This window comes from Ictalurus punctatus, chromosome 12, assembly GCF_001660625.3.
Source record: "Ictalurus punctatus breed USDA103 chromosome 12, Coco_2.0, whole genome shotgun sequence".
Classification (NCBI taxonomy): Eukaryota; Metazoa; Chordata; class Actinopteri; order Siluriformes; family Ictaluridae; genus Ictalurus; species Ictalurus punctatus.
Window position 1 is genome coordinate 19,011,448 of NC_030427.2, and position 27,333 is coordinate 19,038,780.

At 40.2% G+C, this 27,333-nt stretch overlaps 1 protein-coding gene across 1 annotated transcript; it reads right to left on the reverse strand.

The window, feature by feature from the left end:
* Positions 1–9,841: 9,841 nt before the first annotated feature.
* On the reverse strand, positions 9,842–26,133 carry scamp3 (secretory carrier membrane protein 3). The gene is made up of 9 exons (XM_017481360.2): positions 25,646–26,133; positions 25,474–25,557; positions 20,160–20,276; positions 18,884–19,007; positions 17,219–17,347; positions 15,378–15,537; positions 14,558–14,659; positions 14,330–14,447; positions 9,842–11,755 (listed from the first exon to the last, which is right to left on the reverse strand). The coding sequence occupies exons 1-9, from the start codon at positions 25,697–25,699 to the stop codon at positions 11,606–11,608; spliced, it is 1,038 nt and encodes a 345-aa protein (XP_017336849.1). The 5' UTR covers positions 25,700–26,133; the 3' UTR covers positions 9,842–11,605.
* Positions 26,134–27,333: the final 1,200 nt, after the last annotated feature.

Consider the following 27,333-nt stretch of genomic DNA (forward strand, 5'->3'; position numbering starts at 1 on the left):
GAACCTGATTCAATTTATTTTAATAATTAAGACCAATATATTTTGTGATTAAAAGAAATAAGCAGTGTGTTTACATTCAGTACTTTTAATTTTTTCGCCCAGATTAAATCCAGTAAACCGTATTGCGTTAGGTGTGGACTAATTAGCATCAAATTAGCAACAAGAGAGCATTATACTGGCCCAATATGTAAGACAAGAGAGCTGTAGAGTGCTAGAGTCGAAGAAGAAGAAGAAGAAGAAGAAGCTCTCATAAAATAGCATGTATGGTGTCATTTAAACAAGAACAATAAGAAAATATGTTAATGTTATATAGTAATAATAATTTGTTTAAATTTTTAATGCCCAAGAAACTACTAGAAATAGGAACATTCCTCATATCATAAGGACTGCAAGGATCTATTAATATGCAAAGTGAAACCATACCCAGGTCTTACCCTGTAATACCACCCCTTACCCCATACTACTCTGGAGTAGTATATACTATATACTATATACAGAGTATATACTAGTACAAAAAGGCAGGAGGCGACATGATATAAATGCCATCATGTATTTTCTGAAACTCAGAACCCTGATTTATTATCAATATATGTGGGTCTAAAAACATATTCAAACCTGGAAAATCCTCCAGTAATTAGTATACTATAACATATTCAACCATTGTAGGCTCATGCCACTGAATCTTTTAAAATTACAAACTGTACTCGTACATGGTGGCTCATTTCTTAGATGACACAATGAGAAATTCACTGTTTTCACAGGAATTATGTTTATGACTCCAAACTCACCTGCCTGTAATTTTCTAGTAATCTAGTAATCCTGAAGACCTGGGTTAGCTTGTTCAGGTGTGTTTGATTAGGGTTGGAGCTAAACTCTGCAGGACAGTGGACCTCAATGGCCAGATTTGAAGAACCCTGATCTATCATGTTGGTACAGGCATACAGTTGGCTATCTGGGCATAGATTATGAAAATTAAAAATTGCTCGAGCAACTTGCACTGGACCACTTGAGATGGAATGACCCTGTAGCGTAATGTAGATAACAACTAATCCATATTTACTACATTGCAAATAATTACAGCATATCTTAGCAAGTAAAAATATCTCAAATCAGCCACTGTTGGGCCTTTCAATAAGTGTCATAACTGTCTCAACTGCTCGTGTGATACTTATTAATGCCTAAGTCTCCCAGTCCCCTGAAGCTATACAGTATAAAAGTCCTTGGCATAGTGCTACTAGACACCTGAAATGGTTTGGCTGTACTGACAGTATTTAAATCTTACTAACTCTTTCATGGTGCATACTGGAAGCACTTCTCACAGACAGATTTAGCTTTTATACACCCCTCCTTGGTCTGGTTGTCCACGTCACTGTTGATTGTGCTGTCAATAAGCTTGCTGAAGACTACTCTGGAAAAACCGCAGGCCTTCGGTTGAGTGTAGTGTAACATGAAACTGCCACGCCAGTGTCTGTGCCCAAGGATCGAAAATACTTGAGCAATTGTATTGCATTACTATGCTTAAGTATCGCTTATTAATGCTAAAAAAAGTACTCTTATGTAATTACATGTTCATTACATGGTAAATACTGGTTATTTACAGGTTATTATATTTCTGATTAATTTATTACCGAACTATGGAGTGTTAGTCATGTTTATGACTAGCAAACTTGCAGAAACTGAATGATGTTTTAGGCAAAATAGCATTCTAGCATAGTCTTAGATAAGTAAAAAATTGATATATTTACTTTTCACATGAAAATATGACATTAAACTAAACTTCATAAGTTGAAAACTTTTTTTAATGTTTTTTTTTGTTTGTTTTGTTTTTAATACGCGTATACATTTAAAACACGCAACTATGTTATTTGTCCTTGAGTATATTTTGGTTAAATACTTCCAATTTTAATTGAGTAAGATTGACACTATCTACTGTATACGTTCACTTAAGTATAATTTCTCAGCACTTTTTTTGACTGATACATATCTTCTGGGAGTCTGTTGCCTGTGCTACAGTGCATCCGGAAAGTATTCACAGTTCTTCACTTTTTCCACATTTTGTTATGTTACAGCCTTATTCCAAAATGGGTTAAGTTCATTATTTTACTCAAAATTCTTGTACTTATGTACGTGCTTTTTTGTTTTTTATTTTTAATAAATTTGCAAAGATTTCAAACAAACTTCTTTCACGTTGTAATTATGAGGTATTGTTTGCAGAATTTTGAGGAAAATAATGAATTTAATCCATATTGGAATAAAGCTGTAACATAACAAAATGTGGAAAAAGTGAAGCGCTGCGAATACTTTCCGGATGCACTGTAAGTTCTGCTATTCTCACCACTCTCTGGAAAGTCTTGTGGTTGTGGGTAGAGCATCTGCCATACCTAGTCACGATGGGACATCCATGGGACAGAGGTAGTTGGTGAGGAAGGGGCCAGTCCAAAAGTCTCGAGCTTCCACAGTAAATATCAGCCTCTGGCAGGTAGACCTAATGATCGTCCCCATATGTACCATGCACAGTGATGTGATACCTCCTTATCACAGAATTCCATAACATTCACATTTTAGAATGGACAGAGCACAAAATCACTGCCTGGTCTCCCCACTGCCATGACACCTGGGTATTTTGTCCATTCATAATTATAACATCCAGATGAAAAAGCCCTGAAGTGGATCAGTCAATTGAAATCTCAGCTTGTTATGCCAAATATTTTACTAAAGCCAATACACGTGCCCTGCCCCCTCACAGACCCTTTGACTGTGCTATTGACCTGCAGTCTGCTGCCCTCCTAGGTCACATGCCTATCCTTTATCTCCCACTGGAAGTAAAATCAGGAATGAATACATTTCTGAACCCCTGACACAAGGCTACATCAGGTGCTCCATATCACCTACACCAACAGGGTTTTTCGAGCCTGTGTTGACAATTGGGGTCTCGACCAAATTAGCGTTGAGTACTAAAATAATGACTTCAAAGACCACTGAAACAATTCAATGTCTTAATGACCACTGTAGTGCTTACAATTTTATTTTAATTCTTAAGAATTAGAGATTTGTACCTTTCTGGAGCCATTTGGAACTCAGTGAATACTAGCTTGAGTGGGGTTCCCTTGTTAGCTTGTTATCACTACCATAATGTCTGCAAATTATGTAACTCTCAATCCCTTGCTGGTTTTTGCATCGCTGACTGTTGATCTGCAGTCTTGCCGCCAACTTGGTTGATTGGTTCTCCCACCACTCTACACCACTGAGCTTGTGAAGTAAAAAGGACTCAACATACATACATACAGGAGTTGGGCTTCCTTCTATTTCCCTGTATCTCCACCTAGTGGAGCTTCCCTCAGCATTTTGGCTCAGTCTCACAGCACCTATATTCTCTTGATTAGCAGCGGCTAACACAGTATTTACACTTTAAATTGCATGGGTGCAAACTTCAGTTTTACCATCAGCCCCCAACCTTTTCGTGGCTTGGGGCCTCGTCAAATTCACACCCCATCAAATTTGCTGCTCTGTTCCAAGAAGTTCTATCTAGACCCAATTGAAGGAGTAGACCCAGCCATTCAGAATAAGGGTTTCTACACAATGTACATCCTAATTCCGAAGAAGGACAGTGATTTCAATCCAATTCTAGATTTTAGAGGGCTGAACTGTTTCCTAAAAAACTCCCATTTGTTAATGTATGTAAATCCGATTAGATGATTTTCATTCTGTGCAGCTCATTTCAAGATTAGCTCATGTCAGTATATTGAGCAATACATACAGTGTGGGAAATAAGCATTGAATTCATAAAAAAAAAATTCAGAAAATATATTTCCAATGAGGCTATTCACATGGAATTTTGAATAGCCTAACCCTAGCCTAACCCTAACCCTGTGTCCCTGTGTTCCAGTCTGAGGTCGACGAGGCGACCTCCCACACCAAGTTCCAGTCTGAGGTCGACGAGGCGACCTTCCACGCTAAATTCCAGTCCGAAATCAATGTCACGACCAATCAGGCTCTGCTCATTCCTGAAGCCAATGTCATGACCAACCAGGTTTTGCTCATGCCTGAAACCGACGTCACGACCAACCAAGTTATGCTCATGCCAGAGTCTGTTGACATGACCAGCCAAGTTCTCCTCATGCCTGAGACCGATGTCATGACCAGCCAGGTTCTGCTCACGCCAGAGTCTGCGGGCACGGACAACCAAGTTCTGCTCAGGCCGAGTCTGCGGGCATGGACAACCAAGTTCTGCTCACGCTCGAGTCTGCGGGCACGAACAACCAAGTTCTGTTCACACCCGAGTCTGCTGACACGGACAACCGAGTCCTGCTCACGGCCGAGTCTGCTGACATGACCAACTGAGTTCTCCTCATGCCTGAGAATGATGACATGACCAACTGAGTTCTCCTCATGCCTGAGAATGATGACATGACCAAATGAGTTCTCCTCATGCCTGAGACTGACAACATGACCAACCGAGTTCTCCTCATGCCTGAGATTGATGACACAGCCAACCAAGTTCTGCATACACCTGAGTCTGCTGACACAGCCAACCAAGTTCAGCCTGCAAAGTCAATGGATAATGACGCTCAGACTCTCTGCATGACTGAGGACGCGGCTCAGCATCCCTCTACAGCTGAGGATGCCACTCAGCCACCCTGTTCAATAGAGGAAGTTTCTCCGCCTCCTGTTGCAGCCAAGAGCTCCGCTTTGCTTCCCTACACTGCCATGAATGCCACTATGCCAGAGTTCTATATGGACATCGCTCCATTTCCCCATGCTACTGAGGATGTTGCTCCTTCCTGCTCCACTGAGAATGTCGCTCCGCCTTCCTGCTTCGCTGAGGATGTTGCCCTGCCTCCATGCTCCGCTGAGGACGTTGCTCCACCTCCGTGCTCCGCTGACGACGTCGCTCCACCTCTGTGCGCCGCTGAGCCAGTCGTTCCACACTCAAGAATGGCCGCCGAGATGACCCACCAAGTCAAGCCCCTGTGTAAAGCTGACGACACACCTTCCCAAGCCTGGATCTCGCCTAATGACCCCGGCGAACCAGCCCTAGCCTCATGTCTGCTCCTTGGTTCCTTGAGAAACCTGCTACTTGTTGGATGATGCCTGCATTGGAACCTGAGGGGCTGTGAAGACATTTTGCCCAGAGAGCCAGGACTGCCAGGGTAGCGAGTGTATTTTGGCGCCTTGGGAGAAATGCCCTTAGGGGGGGTTCTGTCATATCACAGCAAACCAGTGACTACATTTCCCATCCTGCATGGCGGCCTACAAACATGGCCGCCATAGACTGCAATTCCCAGACCACTCACATTCACTCTAATCACGCACACCTGCATCCTATTCACAGCACTCACAACCACGTTATATAAGAGACTTTTTGAACACTATGACCTTGTGAAGTATTACGTTCAGTTGCTTAGTCTTTGTCATATTTCCAAGCCTTATCTCGTGTTTGCTTTTCTGGTTGTAGACTTTGTTTACCCTGTTCACCTCGATTCTCTGCTCTGCCTCGTTTAGCCTGATCATTTGACCCTAGCCTGCCTTGGACTTTGTCTTCTGCCTGATCATTTGTACTTCTGATTGTTTGATTAAACTGCCATTCCTGCAATTGCTTCTGTCCTGCGCCTGCACATGATGTGACAGAATACTTTTTTGTTACACAACTTTATTTATGGACTTTAATGTTTGGATTTCTTTATACGTGTGGATTTCTTGAGCTAATACCAAAGTCTGGTGAAAATTTCATGTGAATAGCCTCATTGGAAATATGTTTACTGAATTTTTTTGACATGTTCGATGCTTATTTCCCCTACTGTAAAAGTACAGGCGGTCTTCTTTTACAGACATTCAGTTCTTAGTGACAAATTGCTCCAAGTGGATAATTATTCGGGGCTAAAGGAAAATTCTTCAGGGCTATAGCCCCCAATGCCCGGGCCAGGTTATTCTCCTGGCAGCCGTGCAAAACGTGATTTATTATTCAGAATTTCAGAATTTCTTCTGCAATTTGTAGATTACGTCTCAAACCTTTTATTTCTTTAGAGAAAGCATTAATTGTTGGAGACTTTAATATTCATTTTAATAACCCAGAAGACCCTCTGAGAACAGTGTTTGTGTCCATTCTAGAGACCGTAATTAATCAGAATGTAACAGGACCCACTCATAACAGTGTTCACACTTTTGATTTAATACTAACATTCGGATTAAATATACAAAATGTAGTCACACTTCCACAGCTATCTCAGATCATTACCTCATCTCATTTAATATCAGCCTTAATCATTATAAATGCACTTCGCCACACTAATGCTTCAAACGTACACTCACGTCAGCTACTACAGCCAGTTTTATCAATAATCTCCCAGAGTTATCAACTTTGACTGGATCAACGTCTGACCCCACAGAACTTGATTAGGAGACTGGATACTTAGATTCAACGTTCTGCTACATGCTAGATAATGTGACATGAAACACAAGTAGGTCTGTGGCATGTGGTTTTGATGGTTCTGCAACAAAATTCTCTTCCTACATTGCCTTCTTTAATCCAGATGGTTCTGGTATTTCCCTAACAATTCTGTTTTTTGAACCATTTTTGACGACATTATCCATAATTCTGTGTTACACTGCTGGGCTCTGAGACATAACAGATGTTTTTAGCCCTAAATGAGCATAGGCTAAGCATGCAATTTGTACATTTGCACAATGTCTGACATTGTCTCATGGTGATATGGCCACCCCACACCTGCCCTGGGTCCTACCTTGGCCACCCCAGTCAAAATGTTCTGGAGCCACCCTGACTGTAAAAAAGTGGCACATTCCATGGTATACTCTAAGTAATTAAAAGCAGTGCTATTTCTTATATGAAGCTTTTTTCATTGTCTAGACAAAACCTTTTTTGCTTGTATCTTTCTCATTTGTAAGTCGCTTTGGATAAAAGCGTCTGCTAAGTGAATAAATGTAAATGTAATGTAAAACCTACCATGCGAGTGGAATTTGATAAGTGAGCACCCAAGACACGTCGACTATATGGGGATGTGACCAAGTTTCCGCAGGAGTGTGTGCTTTGGTGTCAGTACTACTATCTGCTTAAAAAAAACAATACATTTATATATTTCACCTATTGCTTATGAAGATAACTGATATTTATACACTTGCGCAGTTATACAACCTCCTTTTCTGATCTGCACTAAATATAGCAATGATGTAACACCCAGACTGGGAATATGGACTCGATTGGAGCACAAATCGTGTGAGAAAATACATGTTGATCTCTTTCAAAACAAATGTTAAAACAAAATCATGTCTGTTTTTCTTTTTTTTTTAAAAACAAAAAAACGATCAGCCAATCATTGTCTTGAAACATTCAATACAAATCAATACATGTTCACATATATAGACAAAAGAATTTTTAAAAAATCCTGGAATTTGGGCTCCACTATGACAGAAATAACAGTGTGGTTGAACTGCTGAGGCCCATGCCATCGTCATGCAATTTCATTCATTCATTTTCAGTAACCACTTAATCCTGCTCAGGGTCCTTGTGGATATAAAGACTATTCCGGGAACACTGGGCGTGGTGAGAGTACACCCTGGATGGGATGCCAGTCCATTGTAGGCCACCTTGGACACACACCTTCACACATACTCACATACACACATGCACATTCATAACTATTGTCAATTCAGCTAGTATTTAGCTAATAAACCTAGTGGCATGTTTTTTGAGAGATGGGAGGAAATGTATACAGAAACTCCAAACGGGTCGTAACCAGAACTCAGAAGCTAACTAGTGAAGCGGCAGTGCTACTCACTACACCAGCATGACGTTCCCTCCATGTATTGACAGTAGACAAACCCCTGGAGTGAATGCAGTGTTCAGTGTCTCAAATTGCTATGCCTACTACTCTACTATATATAGTATAGGTCACATGCAATAAGCTAGGGCCTGAAAGCCTGCTATTATTATTATTTTATTTATAATTTGCCAGCGTGATGCTTTATCCTGGTCAGTGTTGTGGATCCAGAGCCAATCCCAGGAACACTGGAGGCATGAGGTGGGAATACATGCCAGTCCAATACAACCAATGTTATTTCTTAAGGTAAACTAGCTCGCCATTTATTTGTTTTTGTCCACCAAGTAGCTATGTGAACACCATTACAGTAAAATATTTCCTGTATCAATGTTATGTTGCAAAGTAGCGTACTTAAAGTCAGATGCTGTCCAATTCTTTAGATCATGACAAAAACAATGGTACCAGATGTGCCTGGGTTGGCGAAAGTTTCCAACCATTGTGAACTTTTTTTTTTAAATCTACTTTTGCAAACTCCACCTAGACTGTGTGTTGAAACTTGAACACATTCTTCCCAGCTAATCTCCAGACAACAAAAACCAAAAATGATTCAGGTTATCAAGATTTCTGATAGACCAAACCGTTCATGTATACCGTGTCAACGAATATGATGGCAATCATGCCAAAATTAACATGAGGTTATATCTCCACAACACTTTGGCATATTGACACCGAACTTGGTGCATTTTATAATAACCATTACCTGAAGGGACATGAGTAGTTTCAGAACAGTGCCCTCTACTGGTCATGAGATATGAAAAATTGTCCTTTTTGTTTATAACTTCTGTTTAATTTGTCCTAAAATCATGTACTTATTATGGTTAGATTCAGTGAGGCATACTGAGTCAAATGACACCCAATTTTACTATGTCGGCCATTTTGAACTGTTTGAATTAAGATGCTGAATTTTAAATTGGGCAGCTGTGTCTCAGGTGGTAGAGCGGGTTGTCCACTAATCGTAGGGTTGGCGGTTCAATTCCTGGCCCACATGACTCCACATACCGAAGAGTTCTTGGGCAAGACACTGAACCCCAAGTTGCTCCCGATGGCAAGTTAGCGCCTTGCATGGCAGCTCTGCTACCATTGGTGTGAATGAGACACAGTGTAAAGAGCTTTGGATAAAAGCGCTATGTAAGTGCACCATTTAAATTGGCCACCGGAAGGCACAAACAAGTTTTACATGCGTACAAAATTATTGTATATTATGCAATGTTTCACACATACGCACGTTATTCATATAATATATTAGACCTCCTAATACTTTGCCTCAAGAACCATTGGTGTTAATCAAACCACTAATATTTGTGATGCAATCCGAGACTGTCTCTAAACGTAATTAATAGCCCTTATGAGTTATGATGCAATGGTAGTAGTGGTAGAATGAAGCAAACTAAGTTGGACTTGTTCTTTAGAAAATGATGACAAGACAGAAGCACTGACCAAACTAAGTTTAAAAAAAAAAAAAAAAGAAAAGAGAGAGAGGAATAGGATTTTTTCCCCCACAGAGAACACAGATTTCAGTCTGTAAAAAGATGATTAGCACAATGAATATCCCAGATGCCCATGCTAAAGCTCTCACAAACATGTACGCCTCTATATTTTTATGACATAACATAATTTCATGTAACTACATCATGTTTACTCCTAACACAGTGTAAATTGTGGTCCTTTAATGATGGACACCAAATGTGATTAAATTAGCAGCGACTTCACTACTGTGTTTATTGGACGATAGTATTTGTCCATGGAAAGCTGTTTGACAAAGTGAAGGTTTTGTTTTTGTAGGAAAGAAGTGATTTAGAGAAATCACACACCAAAAACCAAAACCAAAAAAAATAAAATAAATAAAACCCCACCATTGCATGCATGGATCTACGATGATGAAAATGAAAATATGTTGATTTAAATCCTAAAAACTAGTTAATATGCAACTAGTTCATAAAAACAAAACAAAACTTGTAACCCATAACGTACACATCTTAACATGAAGGAAAGTCCAATTCTTTGAGGCAAATGTATTACTTTTATTAAAACAAATGACCAACACAGACAAACATGACACACAGCACATTTTAGTGTTCACCTGATCTCACATAGCTATCAAAACAGGAAGGCTTGGATCAAGTGTGTTAGAGCAGGCAAAAAAACAACAACAACCCTATAACACAATGAGAGAACAAAATAATAGATTTAGATAAATACATTTGGCACTGTGCAAAAATGTAGATTTGCGATCACAGGAAAACAAAAGGACAGGACGTTAGACAGTTAGGTAACATTTATACATTTTCATACAAATCACTGAAAGATAATAACCTGGATGATAGCTGGTTTGCTTGACTCGTAACAGACTGGAACTGTTTTAATCACAAAATGACAGAACGAAGGTGGGTGTTCTGATGGTGTGTTAATTCAGATTTGTCTACATGTACATTTTACAGCTATTAGTCGTTAATGAACAGGTGCTGGATCATGAGATCTCGTGGCCAAAGATGTTTTAAGACTCAGCCATTTCAAACAACAAAAGGTAGACCAGGAAAAAGAAGATCCACCATTCAAAATAAACACGAAATCCGGGAACCGTAAGGCTCTACGCCAGTTGCAGGAGCAGACAATAAGGCTGACAGCGTTACGTATAAACCGATCTGTTTCATCTTTCTCCTGACTGTTTTTACATAGAGCCTAGGGAATTTTGGCATGCAGTATTAGATTATAAAGCAACTTTAATATAGACTAATATCAGTATTATTATCCTTTAGCATACACTTATCTTTTATGTTTCTTTTCGTTTACGTTTCCTTACCTGTCGGAAGCGGCATATACTGTAGAGCGTTTTATTTCTAATTGGATTTAAACATTTCGGAAGAAGGAAAAAAAAATAAAAAATCATCATACAGGATGAGAGTGGTGCAATCAAGCCCTTTGATGGCACTCAAGAATCTGAATGATGACTCGTTTTCAATTTCTGATGCCTCTGGAGTGCTTCACACTTTATTCAAGCGGGTTAACAAACCACTACATGTCATAGCACAGTAGAAAACGGGTAACTGTCCTGTGACTTTCAAATAAATCATGCGTTTTTCCTCTACGCTTCCTTTTTAGACAACTTGAAGTGGCTAGATCTTTGATCTTAGATTTGCGTTTTCACATTTATGTAGCGGAGAGAGAGAGAGAGCGCGAGAGAGAGAGACTGCAAAAGAGAGAGAGTGAGAGCGAGTGAGAGAGAGTGAGGGCACACAACAGAACAAGAGAGAGTGCAAGAGAGAGAAAGCACAACGCGAGAAAGAGCAAGAGAGAAAGACAGAGAGCGCAAGAGAACAAGAGACAGAGAGCGAGAGCAAGAGAGAGGTGCCTGTGTGGTGCAGTTTAAACTACTTGGCAGTGCTTTCCTAATCATTTTATCAGTCACAGTGTCAATAAAATACTAAGAAACAAATCCCATCAACTGCTACTGACACTTAAACTATGGTTCAGAAATGACAGCCAAGTGGTCAAGAGATGGTCAAGAGCTTGATAAACAAGGCTTAAAAAACAACAACAAAAAAACAATTAAAAAAACCCATCAAATTATTCATCTTGCATTGATCTATTGTATCTATTCCTCCAACACAAGCAAAAGGGCCTAGTGCTTGGTTTCTAACAGTGTCGGACTGAAAGTTTGAAAATGTACAGAATTCTCTTTTATACCTGTAGACTCTTTTTTTTTTTTTTTTTTTTTTGGGCTCATCCTCAGTTTCTCCCCAGCCTCATCCCCATTCACGTTGCCTTCAACTCTAACGTGCTCCGGTGAAGGCCCCTTGTGCTGCTGTGGCGGTGGCGTTCACCGCTGCTTGGCGCACGGCTTCGTTTGAAAGCACTCCGGTGGCAAACTCTGCCTGGGCCTTCTGGAAGCTGGCACCGGTCTGCCGGTAGAGAGAGTGGACCTGGGCGAGGGAGATAAAAGAGCTTAGTGATGGAATTACCACATGATCCGCAAGCAAAGAAGTAATGCAAATGAAAGGCCTTAAATCTTGATGCCCAACGATTAAAGCGGGTAGGGAAATGAGACAAGCTCGCAGAATGTTACGCTGCTTTGCATGAATCAAGACTGCATGCTTAATCATTTTGTAGCTGCTTTTCCTAACTGAAGATGACATCAAAAGGTGCAATTGTTTCAGGTTCATCACACGTTCAGATTATGCAGTCATTACAACACCCTGGATCTTTTCTGTGTGTGCGTGTGTGTGTGTAATAACACAGAAAATTCTAATTCGATACGACGTTACAATACATTTTAATACAACATTGAAAATGTGCCGTAGGCTTCCACTGATTAAGAGAGTCAACATTATAAAACTCAAACTCACACAGGGGACATGCGATTACATGCGATACTGTGCATGCGATTGTTTCAGACTCACTTGATTCTGTCGAACCCCGGTGCATTTGTGTTCTTCTTACGTCATGGAGAACACAACATGACTCACCAAATTCTTTTGTTTTGCTTATTATATTCAAATGTATTTATTTATTTATTTATTTATTTATTTATTTTCACACACACACACACACACACACACACACACACACACACACACACACACACACACACACACACACACACACACACACACACACACACACACACACACACACACACACACACACACACACACACACACACACACACACACACACACACACACTCTGCTCAGCAGTGGACCTCTTCTACATCCCACAACGTTCCCCTGCCACTCATGGTACACGTGTTTGGTAGCTAATGTCCTCATCTGTTAAAACAAGCTACAGGAGCAGGTTACTTTGCTTCCTGAACAAGTGCGGACCCGAGTACGAGTTGCGTTCACGTTCACGGGGCTACCTCCAACAGGTAGTCTCGGGTTCGGTACCGTGGTGCGCTTCCCGATCCACATTACAGCTTTCATGTTACCAATTTTCCCCTCTGTATCGGACTAAACTGCCAGTCTGAAAGCCCGTTTAATAACGACAGTGTTTGCATGATCCATTCGGACTTGTTGAATGTAACAAAAATGAAGCATGGGTAATTATGCATCTAGATGTAAATATCAGGAAATGAAAGCTGAAATTATAAACTCTCGTCTCATATGCATCTTTTGATCTCAACCCCAAACGTCTTCAGTGTATAGCAAAGACAATATACTTAGGCTTGCGGTTCCATTACTTTTGGAGGGGACTGTATATCAGATTTTCAGTGGGTCAAAATTTTATGTACAGTTTGTTAGTATTTTCTGGCATTACTTTTTAATTGCTTAACTTCTTTCCAATGCCTTCCAAAAGCTTCTCACTGTACTTTATTGGAATTTTTGCATTTTTCCATTCCTCCTGACTCAAGTGACGTAACTCGGCCAGGATTTTGGGCCGCCTGCCTTACTCAGACACGCTTTTTCAGTTAAGTCCACAAATTTTCTACGGGATTCAGGTCAGGGCTTTGCGATGGCCACTCCAATAATTTCACTTTGTTGTCTTTAAAACATTTTGTTACAACTTTGGAGCTGTAACCAAGCTGTGACCAATGTTTAGCTTTCTGGTGTTACTTCAGTATTTCTGGATAAATCTTCCTTCCTCATGATGCCATCTATTTTCTGAAGTATGTCATTCCCTTTTTCCAGCAAAACACCCTACAACATGATGCCACCACAACCATGCTTCACAGTTGGGATGGTGTTCTTCAGATTAGAAGCCTCAGACTACTTTTCTACCATACATATATGACCAGAGAACACTCCTCCAAAATGCCGGTGATTACCGTCAAACTTCAGTCTGACTTTTTTTGCCAGTCTTGGAGTAGGGGTGTATTCCTTGTATGACCATGCCTTGGTTTTATGCCATGGTGATGCACTGTAGGACTCTCTTAATAGTGGACACACATACTTCCATAACTGATGCCTCCAATTCTTTCACCAGTTCCTTTGTTGTTGTCTTGTGGTTCAGCGGAATCTTTCAGACCAAAGTTTCATCCTTGGGAGGTCATTTGTGTGTCGTTCCTGAAGGATGCAGTGTCTGTGTGATCTCAAGACTTTTGAATTTTGATTGGAAATTGCTCCTAAGTCAGAATCAGACGTGTGGAGCTCCATATTTTTTTTCCTGTAAGTAAGCGTTTGGCCTCAACAGTAGAGGAAAAGCAGCATTTTATTATGAACAGCCTGCACTCATCGTATTCATCGGAGACTACTAATACTTTTTTCTTATTTTAAGCAAATGGTCGTCACACCAAATATTGACTTTGTTTCATTTATTACTGTTTACTGCTGTTTATTCCAATTTAATTTACTCAACAAAAAATTACTTATGAGGAACCAGCATCTTGTAGATTTTGTTTAACCGCGTTTAATATTTCGGAGACCACGCCTCTAAATCGGATCAGATCCACCAACCATGTTTTGTAGTTTAGAGCAAAAACAGACATGTGTACAGTGCTGTATGGTGATTTGCAAAGAGATGTGTACTGCTAATAGAGAGAGAAGAAGATCTGAGTTTACCTTCTTGAGCAGAACCACTCCCATGGCAGCCTGAGCAGTGAAGACCAATGCATTCAAGAGCATGATCACTCCAACTGCGGTATTTGTCTTTAATGCAGCAAGACCCACTATCCATCCACTGTATAAGCAGAGAGTGAGACGAAGACAAAGCAAACAGCAGGTTAAATGAAACGAATGAGAGTGGCAAATGCAGAAATGTTCAGGATTGCAACAAGTTACTCATGTCACCTGAAGCCCCAGCCAGGAATACCAATGGTCATAAGGACGTACAACACCACTTGGACGAAGAAGATGAAGAAGAACATAAAGAAGTTGAAGGAACTATCACTCCTGTTGAGATATAGAGAGATCCATCCATTATCCTAAATAAAATCCTAAAACAATATCCAATAGCTTAGCAGCTGCATGCTTCAAATCATCCATCACATTGGCATACTGTAAGTACTCACACCCCCAGAACTTTTCCACATAATGGAGGCCATTCAACAAAAGTTATGGACCAGGTAAGCAGGGAGCGCATTGTTCAGACAAGCAAAGGCAATGCTTAAAATTGTGCTACCATCACCATGCTTCACTCTAGGGACATCACTGGTGTCCTTAAGGTGGACAGTGTTGGGTTTCTCCCAAACATATAGGGCAAAGAGGGATGTAATATAGTGCTCTATAGATGTTCTTTCCCAGAGCTTTGTCCTGGACTTGTTTTGATAGCTCTTTGGCCTTCATGACTTTTTAGGTCTCTTCTCTAACAAAAACTCTAGGCCTTCCAGGAACAGATGTATTTAGAGTGATATCACACGGCACTTTACTTGCACAAAAGTGCCAATTTTTTTTTTTTGTAAAATACACACACACACACACACACACACACACACACACACACACGTATATATATATATATACACACACACACAAATACATACATACATTATATATTTCCTGCCAGATATGCACTGTACCTGCTACTGTGCTTGTTTGAGCTGCAGACTGCTCTTGACTCAAAGAATTTTAAAAACAGGGGTCTGATGCAGATGAACTCGGTGGTACATACCTAAATGCTTTATACACAGGCCTGTACCAACAGACGAAGGAGCAGGGGGTAAAGAGCAGAAGCCAGAGGATGGCTAGGCCAAAGCCTACACCACTATTAGTGTCCACACAAAACAGAGAAAGGCAGGAGATGAAGTTGAAGACCAGGGTGCAAGCCGAATCTTTGTGGAGGAACAAATTTACAAAAAAAAAAAAGAAAGAGTAAAACAATGAGAACAGGATAACAAGAGCAATAGCAAGGCAAACTTATGGATACAAAAACTTTAAAAGCAGTCAGTCCTTAAGCATTAACCCTGATCTTAAATCAGACATTCATATACAAATGTTAAAGGTGTGTATAAGATTGATTGATTATATACAGAATAAATAAATATTAAAACTGAATGTCTTTTTGACCTCCAGTGGTTCAAACAGGTTACTGCAAGCTTGGACTTGGACATCAAACCCTCACGGTGCAATAACATGGGATTAATAAATACGTTTCATAAAATAAATTTTAAAAAGTTCAACAACTAACCTGAGAATTGTTTCGATTAAAAAAATAAATAAAATTTATACACGCCTCAGAATGTTTGGGGGCTGAACTACATTATTCAATTAAATTTTATTTATATAGCGCTGTTAACGATAGGTACTATCACAAAGCAGCTTTATAGAAATCTGGATATAGATTTATGTCCCTAATGAGTAAGCCAGAGGCAATGGTGGCAAGAAAAAACTCCGAGACGACATGAAGAAACCTTGTCAGGAACCAGACTCAAAAGTCTATAATTAAAGGGTTAGTTCACACAAAAATGAAAATTCGGGCATCAGTTACTCACCCTCATGTCGTTCCAAACCCCTAAGACTTTCGTTCATCTTCAGAATACAAATGGCGACATTTTTAATGAAACCTGGGAGATTTCCGTCTCTCTGTTTACAGTCCAAGTAACCAAAACTTTCAAGCTCCAAAAAATTCATATAGGCATTGTAAAAGTAATCCACGTGACTCCAGCGGTTTAATCCCACTTTAATGGAGCGATATGAATGCTTTGTGTGTGCAAAAATAAAAATAAGTCTTTATTCAAAAAATATGTTTACGTTCTCGCGACACAATGGCACCCGGAAGTGCTGCACTGTTTACAGCAAAGGAAGGAGGACATTGTACACAAACTGAGTCACATACAGTAGAACAAGCTTTGTAACAAAGATGTCTGCAGATTTTGACAGAGGACTTGTATTTTTTATGTCAGCTCTTGCATCAAGACAACACGCACGCGTCGTACTTCTCTCGTGAACGCGCGTCGGAGACCTATGCGGAAGTGAAGCTATTTTGTGAAGACTTATTTTGAGTTTTTATTGTGCATTCGTATCACTTCATTGAATTGGGATTAAAACGCTGGAGTCACGTGCATTACTTCTAAGATGCCTTTATGAACTTTTTGGAGCTTGAAAGTTTTGGTTACGTGGACTGTAAACGGAGAGACAAATCTCCCAGGCTTCATTAAAAAACATCCTCATCTGTGTTCCAAAGATGAATGAAAGTCGTACAGGTTTGGAATGACATGAGGGGGCGTAACTGACGACAGAATTTTCATTTGTGCGTAAACTATACCTTCAAGTCTAAGATCCAGTTGAACCATTATTCCAATCATGGCCACACTGGTTTAAAAAAAACTATGTAGATCAGAAACAGATGTACGTACAATCAAATATAAAAAGTAATATCCAATCAAGAGGAAGACTCTATACCACCACAACCTAACATAACCAAATGAACTGTATCACAGTGAACCATTACACTAATTTATCAGAACACCTCTTATTCAGAGAAAATCATTCAACAAACAAAACACAGCTTACACATCCAGTAGTAGTACATGATGGTGACGATGCGCTGAAAGCCCTGGCTGATCTCCACGTTAATGTCATGATAGAAGCATGGACCCACCGGACAGAAAGACGGCAACGGAGGCCAATTCTTCTGAGACGCTAAAACAAACAAAGTTATGTCATGTCATTCAACCATGTAACGCACACATTCAGTTTCTTCCTGCTATGTGAGCTCTCTTTATCTTCCTGCTCTCCACAGTGCTTTTATACAGTGACTACCAAGTAATGCAAAATACACATTGTGCATAGAACTGTTACAGGACCAGGACAAGAACCAGGGACTAAATTTGCATCAACTTGTCTGAAAAATGCAATCTAGCTTTAGGATGAATAAATAGTATTTTCCAAACATATGGGGTGGTACAGCTCGGCATATTCCTCATGCAGAAAGTCATGCAAGTTGTACCTTAGTACCCATGCTGGCTCTGGTTACTCTTGCCCAGGTGTCACACGAACCAAAAAAACAGGACATACATGCAGAGCTAAAAATAGTGCACACTTGTCCAACTCAGTTATCAGAGAATCATCTGTCATCACATGACTTCTATGTGCTTTGCTTTTGGTTTTCTTCAACGCTGTGTTGTCTGGTTCAGCCAAACAAAATTCACTGTGGCCAAAAAATGTGTGGACAGCTTTGATGCAGTGAAAGTGTTTCAGTTCATTCCAAAGGTGTTCATTAGGGCTGAGGTCAGGGCTCCGTGCAATAGTGGTCGAGCGATAGTGGATTTTACCGATAACTAAGTTGGGCAGGACCTGCCGATAACCGATTAATCGACCGGCAGTTTTTCAAATTGATACGGAGTGAAAACATAGCACTCAAAGTAAAATATTGCTGAACTTTATACAAAAATAAATAGTACTGACTGCACCATGAAAATGTACTGTACTTTTTCAAAAATAAAATAAGTATATAAATATTAATATATATTAACTGTTGATAAATATTAAAATAAATAAAATATATACATCCAAACTGAACCAAAAGGTAACACTCCAAATAACAAATAAAAACAGACATCCAAATTGTATTTTTAAAAAAAAAAAACTTCAAACAACACAACAAAATGACAGTGATTGTTTTATTTCGCCTCTAGAGGCCGCTCTCGTACCGTATAACGACAGCGGACCCTTCTCAGCCGCTCAGCAACAGATGCAACTGGGAAACACTATCGGTGTGGGTTTTTTCTGATTAACGATAGTTCCAGCAATCAGTTATCGGTGCAGAGTAATCAGCAAAACCCATCAATCAGTCGACCTCTAGTGCGCAGGACACTCGAGTTCTTGGTAAAACATGTCTTCATAGAGCTCGCTTTGTGCACTTTGTGTCATGCTAGTACAGGTTTGGACCTCTTAGTTCCAGTGAAGAGAAACTGCAGCACTATAGTAGGCCTATACAAAGACATTCTATACAATGGTGTGCGTCCAACAATTTGGGGAAGAACCACATTCCTGACCAATCAATGAATGTACAAACATTTTGATATGCTTGAAAAATTGGTGCTAGTGAACTGACTGGTGAGGAAACAAGGTCAGAAAGAAATCTAGGAGTGAAAACGGGTATAACTAATAATTGAACTACGAATGATAGGATCTGGCGGAGTTGCCACTGCATGTTCATCTGACTCGGGTACTCACAGGATCCAGTGCTACGGCTTTGGGAGTCGAGCTCTCTCTCCCTCCTTTCCAGCTCCCTTGCTTTCCTCTCCAACTCCTCCTGCTTCTTCAGCAAGTCAGCTGTTGCGGCGTTCACCACGGGTTGCTTCAGAGAGATCAAGATTAGAGGGGGCCACTTAACTGACTGCAGTGTGTTGTAAACAATGCTGTTTAACACACCACCTTATTTCACTATTGTTCTGTTTATGTCCTGTTTAAAAAGGGGTTTTTACTGTTTATCTCCGGGAGATTCCTAAAGACATCGGATTAAAAAAAAAATTTTTTTTAAATAAAAAATGCCAAGAGTACATTTTCGGAAATTCTAGGCAAAAAGGCAGTCTACACCGAAGATGCTAAAATTAAATTATTTTATTATATTTAATTATTAATAATTAAATTATTTCTATGGGAATTATGTTGTGATAAAATTAAATTATTTGGGATTTTTTTTTTATGACATAATTCCCATAGATCCATTTGTGTTATTCAAGAGTGACTGTACAGTAGATCTGTGATGCTTATTTACCTTCTCATAACAACGAATTGTAGTCAGTGTTAAAGAGTGAACAAGAGAATATGTCTGATTGATCTAAAACAGGGGTGCCCAATCTTATCTGCAAACGGCCAGTGTGGGTGCAGGTTTTCATTCTAACCAAGCAGAAGCCACAACTGAGTCTTTTGAACGCCAAGATCAACTGATTAAACAGGTGGAATCATCAGGTGTGGATCCTGCTTGGTTGGAATGAAAACCTGCAGCCCCACCGGCTCTTTGCGGATAAGACTGGACACCCCCGGTCTAAAGCGAATACTTGTGTACAGAGTAGAACTCATTTAAAGGTAAAAAGTGCTGCCTGTCTACTGTTCATGCTGTGAGCGGCCATGCTGATTTGAAGGCAATTTCTGAACTTGGGGTTGAGGAGACCATCCCGAGTAGGGCTTCAGAGTTGAGTTGGCGTTTATGATACAAACACTGTATGCACTGTTGAATTTCATATACAAACGCTCTCCCTCCAGAACGTTTCGTTTTAGCGGCAAGAAAAATGGTTTGTTGTCAAAAAGGTGGAATGCTAGTTGCGTCACCTACTGATAAATGTTACTATGGCAACCAGTAGTAGGAATGACTTCTACTGATTTCATAATACAGCGACTAGCAGAGATAAAATCACTTTGTGTGTGTGAGAATGTAGCTTTAGTTGGAGGAGGAAATGACAAGCTTAGTCGAATACGGTGTTAGTATCGAGGTAGCGAAGAAACACACCTGAGTGCTGTAGGATCCATAATTCCGGGGCTCTGTGGGCGTAGTCCTGCTAGGCAGAGCCTGAGGCGGGATGGTTGGTGGTGAGGTTGGTGGCGCGGCCTCATAAGGAGGCGGAGGCTATAATATGAAAAATAAATAAATAATAAAATAAATAAATAAATAAATCACCATGATTACAAAGTGCATCGACATCAACAGGTCTATACCGCATAGTGAGTTATGAGAAGATGTGTTTCTAATATATTATTAGCTGAGTCTAGATGCCTGAAAGATTAACATGGGTAATGCAATAATGCATGGATTCTACATTCACTTAGTGAGCTCACATGTCTAATACGGTCAATACAGAACCATGTACTCTGAGTATGTGTGAGATCAAGTAAATAAATAAATAATAAGTAAATAAATAATGCATTGCTCAGTCTTTGTAATGAATGATTTGTCTAATTACACCATTTGTTATACTGATAGAGAATACTCACCATGAAAATATTATCCTACATGATCAATAACTCCTTATTCCCCTTATACACAACGTTGACAGTTTGGCTGTCTGGGATTTAGCTCGTGTTTTGTAGTACAATCAGACATGGTTATGGAGTTCAATAAAGCTTAATATTGCTGGTAATTAATGTTGAGCATTGATGTGGTTTGTCATCTCAATTAGTACGATCCCATTAGACATGATCAGAGCTTGCATCTCTAACATGAACCTTTACTGGACTCCATGATCTGGTCAGCCTTGTATTAAAACACAAACTCTTTATATCATTAAATTCTCCATGTACAGGGTGTGATCGGTTGGGGAGTGTTCGAGGAGTGGCAGTAACATTGACATAGTAGAGTGTGTGTGTGTGTGTGTGTGTGTGTGTGTGTGTGTGTGTGTATCTCTGGTCCACTCATTACTTTGCACACTCACTGCTATTTTATTAGGACACATCTCCACTATTAGTCCACCCTATAGGTGTATAGTACAGAGGACAACTTATTTTTCCTCACGATTGTACGATGACAAAAGTTGTTTTCTGAGATCACGGAGTAGGAGCATTCAAGCACGGCATTGTTGTAACCAGTGGCATGCGGTCAGGTATTTATATTATAGCGATTCTGCAGCAATTACATCCTATTTCCGAAGATTTTCATCTCCATTGCTTTTGTGAGCCGCAAAGCACCTAGGCGGCATCTCTCAAACAACATGTGGTAACCATGGAGACGTCCCGGGTCCTCAAATTGGCTGGTAATGAAACATCACCTGTTCAGGATCACTGTAGTGTCCATGACGGTGTAGCTGCAGAGTCACCTTTTCAAGTGCCAGAAACTAATTTGGAAATTATCTAGCACTGACCAACAGAAGACTAATTATATAACACACACACACACACACACACACACACAGATCAATACATAAATAAATAGACAGAGTTGTGGTCAGAAGTTTACATACATTCATAATGAACACGAATATCACGGCAATATTGAGCTTTCAATAATTTCTTTGAACTTTTATTTCTCTGGGTTAGAATGATTGTACAAATATACATCTTAAATAAAAATTAAAAAAAAAGAATTTGGTTCACAAGTTAATTCATTTGGGGTTTTCTGTAATCAAAACAGGACCAAAATTATACATACAAGGTCAAAAATATACACAGAAATACTTAGATTATTAGTTCAATGGTGCTGAAAGTTCCATGATGTCCTTTAATTTGCCAAGACCAAGGCCTCTTAATTTCCTGTTAGTGATCATGATTGACTACAGCTGGCAGCTTCTCTGTGCCAGCATAAAAAGGGTTTGTTTGGCAGCACTCATTGGATTGACCAACACACAGTGCTATGGGAAAGTCCAATGAGCATAGTGCAGACCTAAAAAAAGAGGATGGTGGATTTACACAAATCAGGAACGTCTCTTGGAGCCATTTCTAAACAATCGCAGATTCCAATATAATCAGTTCAAACAATTGTATGCAAGTACAAGTTATTGGGAAGTGTAGCCACTTTGCCAAGGTCTGGAAAAAGACCCAAACTGCCACCCTCAGCTGAGAGGAGATTGGTTCGGATGGTCAGGAAAAACCCAGGAACCACCAAGGCACAGGCCTGCCATGAACTGGAAGCTGCTGGAACATCAGTGTCACTGTCTACAGCCTTACTCTTAGAGTTTTACATCGCCATGGACTGAAAGACTGCCATCCAAGAAAGAAGCCCCTGCTCCAAAATTGACTCCTTCATGCCCATCTAAAGTTTGCAGCTGACCATATGAACAAAGAAAAAGCCTTCTCGAGGAAAGGTTTATGGTCAGATAAGACACAGATTGAGTTGTTTGGCCACAATGACCAGAGGTATGTTTAGAGGACTAAAGAACACTGTACCAACTGTTAAGCATGGTGGTGGTAGCATTATGCTTTGGGGCTGTTTTGCTGCCAGTGGAACTGGAAGTGGATGGAATAATGAAGGAGGACTACCATCGAATTATTCAGCATTCTCTCAAACTATCAGCCAGACGGTTGTAACTTGGACACAGTTGGGTGTTCCTGCAGGACAACGACCACAAACACACATCAAAGCTGTTTGTGGAATGGATAAAGCAGGCTAACTGTGTAAAAGTCGAGTCAAGGCCAGGAAACCAACAAATGTCATTGGACTTTACCAATTCTGCCGAGAAGAGTGGTCAAATATCCAACCAGTATTCTGCCAGAAGCTGCTTGATGGCTACCAAAAGCGTCTGCTCGAGGTGAAACTTGCTAAGGGACATTCAACTAAATATTAGGTGTGCTGTATGTATATGTTTGACATTGTATGTATAATTTTGACCTTATGTTGACCACAGAAAACCCTAAATAAGTAAAAACTTGTGAACCAAATTCTCATTTTTTTTTAAATTACAGATGCATGTTGTACATTCATTCTGCCCCAGAAAAATAAAAGTTCAAAGTTATGACTGAAAACCCAATATTGACATGACATTCACATTCATGATGAGTGTATGTAAACGTCCGACCACAACTGTAGACAGATAGATAAGTAAATAGATAGACAGGTTGATGGACAGATTGATAGACAGACAGAAAGACACACGGTATCTCACAAAATTGAGGACACCCCTCACATTTTTGTAAATATTTGATTATATCTTTTAATGTGACAACACTGAAGAAATGACATTTTACTACAGTGTAAAGTAGTGAGTGTACAGCTTGTGTAACAGTGTAAATTTGCTGTCCCCTCAAAATAACTCAACACACAGCCATTCATGTCTAAACTGCTGGCAACAAAAATGAGTACACCCCTAAGTGAAAATGTCCAAATTGGGCCCAAAGGGTCAATATTTTGTGTGGCCACCATTATTTTCCAGCATTGCCTTAACCCTCTTGGGCATGGAGTTCACCAGAGCTTCACAGGTTGCCACTGGAGTCCTCTTCCACTCCTCCATGATGACATCACGGAGCTGGTGGATGTTAGGGACCTTGTGCTCCTCCGTCTTCCATTTGAGGATGCCCCACAGATGCTCAATAGGGTTTAGTCCATCACCTTCACCCTCAGCTTCTTTAGCAAGGCAGTGGTCGTCTTGGAGGTGTGTTTGGGGTCGTTATCATTCTGGAATACTGCTCTGCGGCCCAGTCTCCGAAGGGAGGGGATTATGCTCTGCTTCCGTATGTCACAGTACATGTTGGCATTCATGGTTCCCTCAATGAACTGTAGCTCACCAGTGCCGGCAGCACTCATGCAGCCCCAGACCATGACACTCCCACCACCATGCTTGACTGTGGGCAAGACACACTTGTCTTTGTACTCCTCACCTGGTTTCCGCCACACACTTGACACCATCTGAACCAAATAAGTTTAAGTTGTGGTCTCATCAGACCACAGGACATGGTTCCAGTAATCCATGTCCTTAGTCTGCTTGTCTTCAGCAAACTGTTTGCGGGCTTTCTTGTGCATCATCTTTAGAAGAGGCTTCCTTCTGGGATGACAGCCATGCAGACCAATTTGATGCAGTGTGTGGTGTATGGTCTGAGCCCTGACAGGCTGATCCCCCACCCCTTCAACCTCTGCAGCAATGCCGGCAGCACTCATACGTCTATTTCCCAAAGACAACCTCTGGATATGACGCTGAACACATGCACTCAACTTCTTTGGTCGATCATGGCGAGGCCTGTTCTGAGTGGAACCTGTCCTGTTAAACCGCTGTATGGTCTTGGCCACCGTGCTGCAGCTCAGTGTCAGGGTCTTGGCAATCTTCTTATACCTTAGGCCATCTTTATGTAGAGCAACAATTCTTTTTTCAGATCCTCAGAGAGTTCTTTGCCATGAGGTGCCATGTTGAACTTCCAGTGACCAGTATGAGGGAGTGTGAGAGCGAGGACACCAAATTTAACACACCTGCTCCCCATTCACACCTGACACCTTGTAACACTAACAAGTCACATGACACCAGGGAGGGAAAATGGCTAATTGGGTCCAATTTGGACATTTTCACTTAGGGGTGTACTCACTTTTGTTGCCAGCGGTTTAGACATTAATGGCTGTGTGTTGAGTTATTTTGAGGGGACAGCAAATTTACACTGTTACACAAGCTGTACACTCACTACTTTACATTGTAGCAAAGTGTCATTTCTTCAGTGTTGTCACATGAAAAGATATAACCAAATATTTACAAAAATGTGATGGGTGTACTCACTTTTGTGAGATACTGAACGTATAGACAGACAGATTGATAGACATATAGACAGACAGAGAGATAGACAGACAAAAAGACAGATAGACAGACGCACTTTATTCATCCTGAAAAGGAAATTTGGGAAAGTCGCACTCCACACAGTCACTTAAACTCAAATCGAAACACAAAACCTTTGAGCTGTGAGTAACACGACCACTGCACTGCTATTTCCTCTTCTGTCAGTCGCTGATTAAAGTTAAAAACAAAACAAAACAAAAAAAGCATGTAGGCCTAATCATGCATTTGGGCATCATGAGAAAAATATGTTGTGATGATGAGGGAACAGCTTTTGATATCTTTTGATCATGCGTACAGTTATCTCAAGAAAACAAGAAAATAAGTTTTGATATCAAGATAATGGCAAAGAAAAACAGTTTAATTTATAATGTTAAATTACTTTTAGTATACTTCTAACTCTCTCTGCTGCTGTAATAGCTGAATATTCCTCTTGGATGAATACAGTGATCAATGTATGCATCTATCTATGCCTTTGTGTGTAGGCTTCTAATAACAGAACACCAACACTGGTGTGTTTAATAATCCCGTAGACAGGTATATGATGTATGAGGAGGTGAGATTTGTGATGTGTGTGTGCTTTACCCCACTCGCCCTGGTGTCAAAGGGATTGTACAGATCCAGTGTGGGATAGTCTGTACTGCTGCTGTGTTGAATCACTGAAGGATCCTGTAAACATTCAAAAAATAAAACACACACAGTTAGAGGATCAACCTTAATTTAAAAAGCTCTGTCAGTAGATGATCAAAAAATTCACCTGGAATGGATTGTGATCCTCACTGGGCTCTGGGAAACTTGTGTACTTCGACATGTCTGGGTAATTTCTATCTGGCGAGCAGAGTGAACCTGTGAGTAGTTGAGGGGGATTTCAGTGAATACAGCTGTCCTGACGAACTGGTGGATCTCGAAACGCCTACAAGGATCGCTGGGTCATTATCTGATCACTTCCTTTATCAGATTGATTAGAGAGCTAAGCTGAACAAGGCTGCGTCAAATCACCCCGAGCCGTTTAAGAAAGAATCCTATTTCTCACCAAAGCTATTAAACCTCACAGGTTTAGCATTAGCATTCCTCCTGGCGACGGAACTATTCCTCTGTGTCGTATCACGCTTTCTTTTTAAACCTGACGAACATTACAGTTTTTTTATATACATATTTGTATTTTTTATCTTATCGCAGGAAAGAAGATAATAAGGAAGTGCAGAGTCATGTGACTGCAGTGACAAAGCACGTGAGCAATGAGGACAGAGCTGGGCGTGTCTCTCTCTCAGCAGCAACAGTGTATCTCTGTAGTAGCAGTGTTCTCTGTATTACAGCGCGGTTGAACGCTAGAATCTGATTGGTCAGAATGGCTCAGAAAGTAGTTCCGGGTGTAACGTTTACGACAGGTTAACATTAATGCGTTCATGCTAATACGCCGTTTTTATAGTAAACAGCTTATACGCAGTGACTCTAGGAATTTTTTTTCGATTGTTGTTATTAATTTGACTTACGAAGATATAATGTTTTACTTGGTATCTCCTTATTTTGACTTATACCCCAACGCGGTTGAATTCTCAAATCTGATTGGTCAGAAAGTGTGCACTGTTTCTTTATAACAGCACAGTTGTATCATGAATGATAAGTTAATATTAATGCGCTCGTTCTAACGTTATTGTTTCTATGGTAACAGCTCATTCACAGGGGATTTTTTACACCCCCCCCCCCCCCCCCCCCCCCCAATTGCTGTTATTGGTTTGACTTATCAGATTACTCTGATTCAGTATCTCATTATTTTCACTTGGTATGTTGTTATTTTGACTTACTAAGTCATTATTTTACTTATCACATTATTTTGACTTAGAATCTCATTTTGACTTAGTATCTCGTTGTGACAGTAAAGTGGTATGAAAAAGTAAACACAAACAGTTTTTAAATGATAATGATAATTTATTGAAGCAAAAAATAATATCCAATAACAACTGGGCCTGTGTGAAAATGTATTTGCCCCTGTAGTTACTAATTCCCCAAATCTATGAGACTGCATTCATAATGGGGTTCAGCTGGACTAGACACAACCAGACCTGATTACTGCAAACCCTGTTCAATCAAATTAACACTTAAATAGAACTTTTTCAACAGCATGAAGCTGGTTAAAAGGTCTTACCCAGTAACACACCATGCCAAAGAAATTCCAGAAATGATGAGGAAGAATGTGATTTAATTACATCAGTCTGGGAAGGGTTACAAAGCTATTTCAAAGGCTCTGGGACTCCAAAGGACCACAGTGAGAGCCATTATCTCCAAATGGAAAAAACTCAGCACAGTACTGAACCTTCCCAGAAGTGTCCGACCTTCCAAAATTCCTCCAAGAGCACAGCTATGACTCATCCAGCAAGGCACAAAAGAGCCAAAGACAACATCAAATGACCTATAGGCCTCTCATACATCAGTAAAGGTCATGTT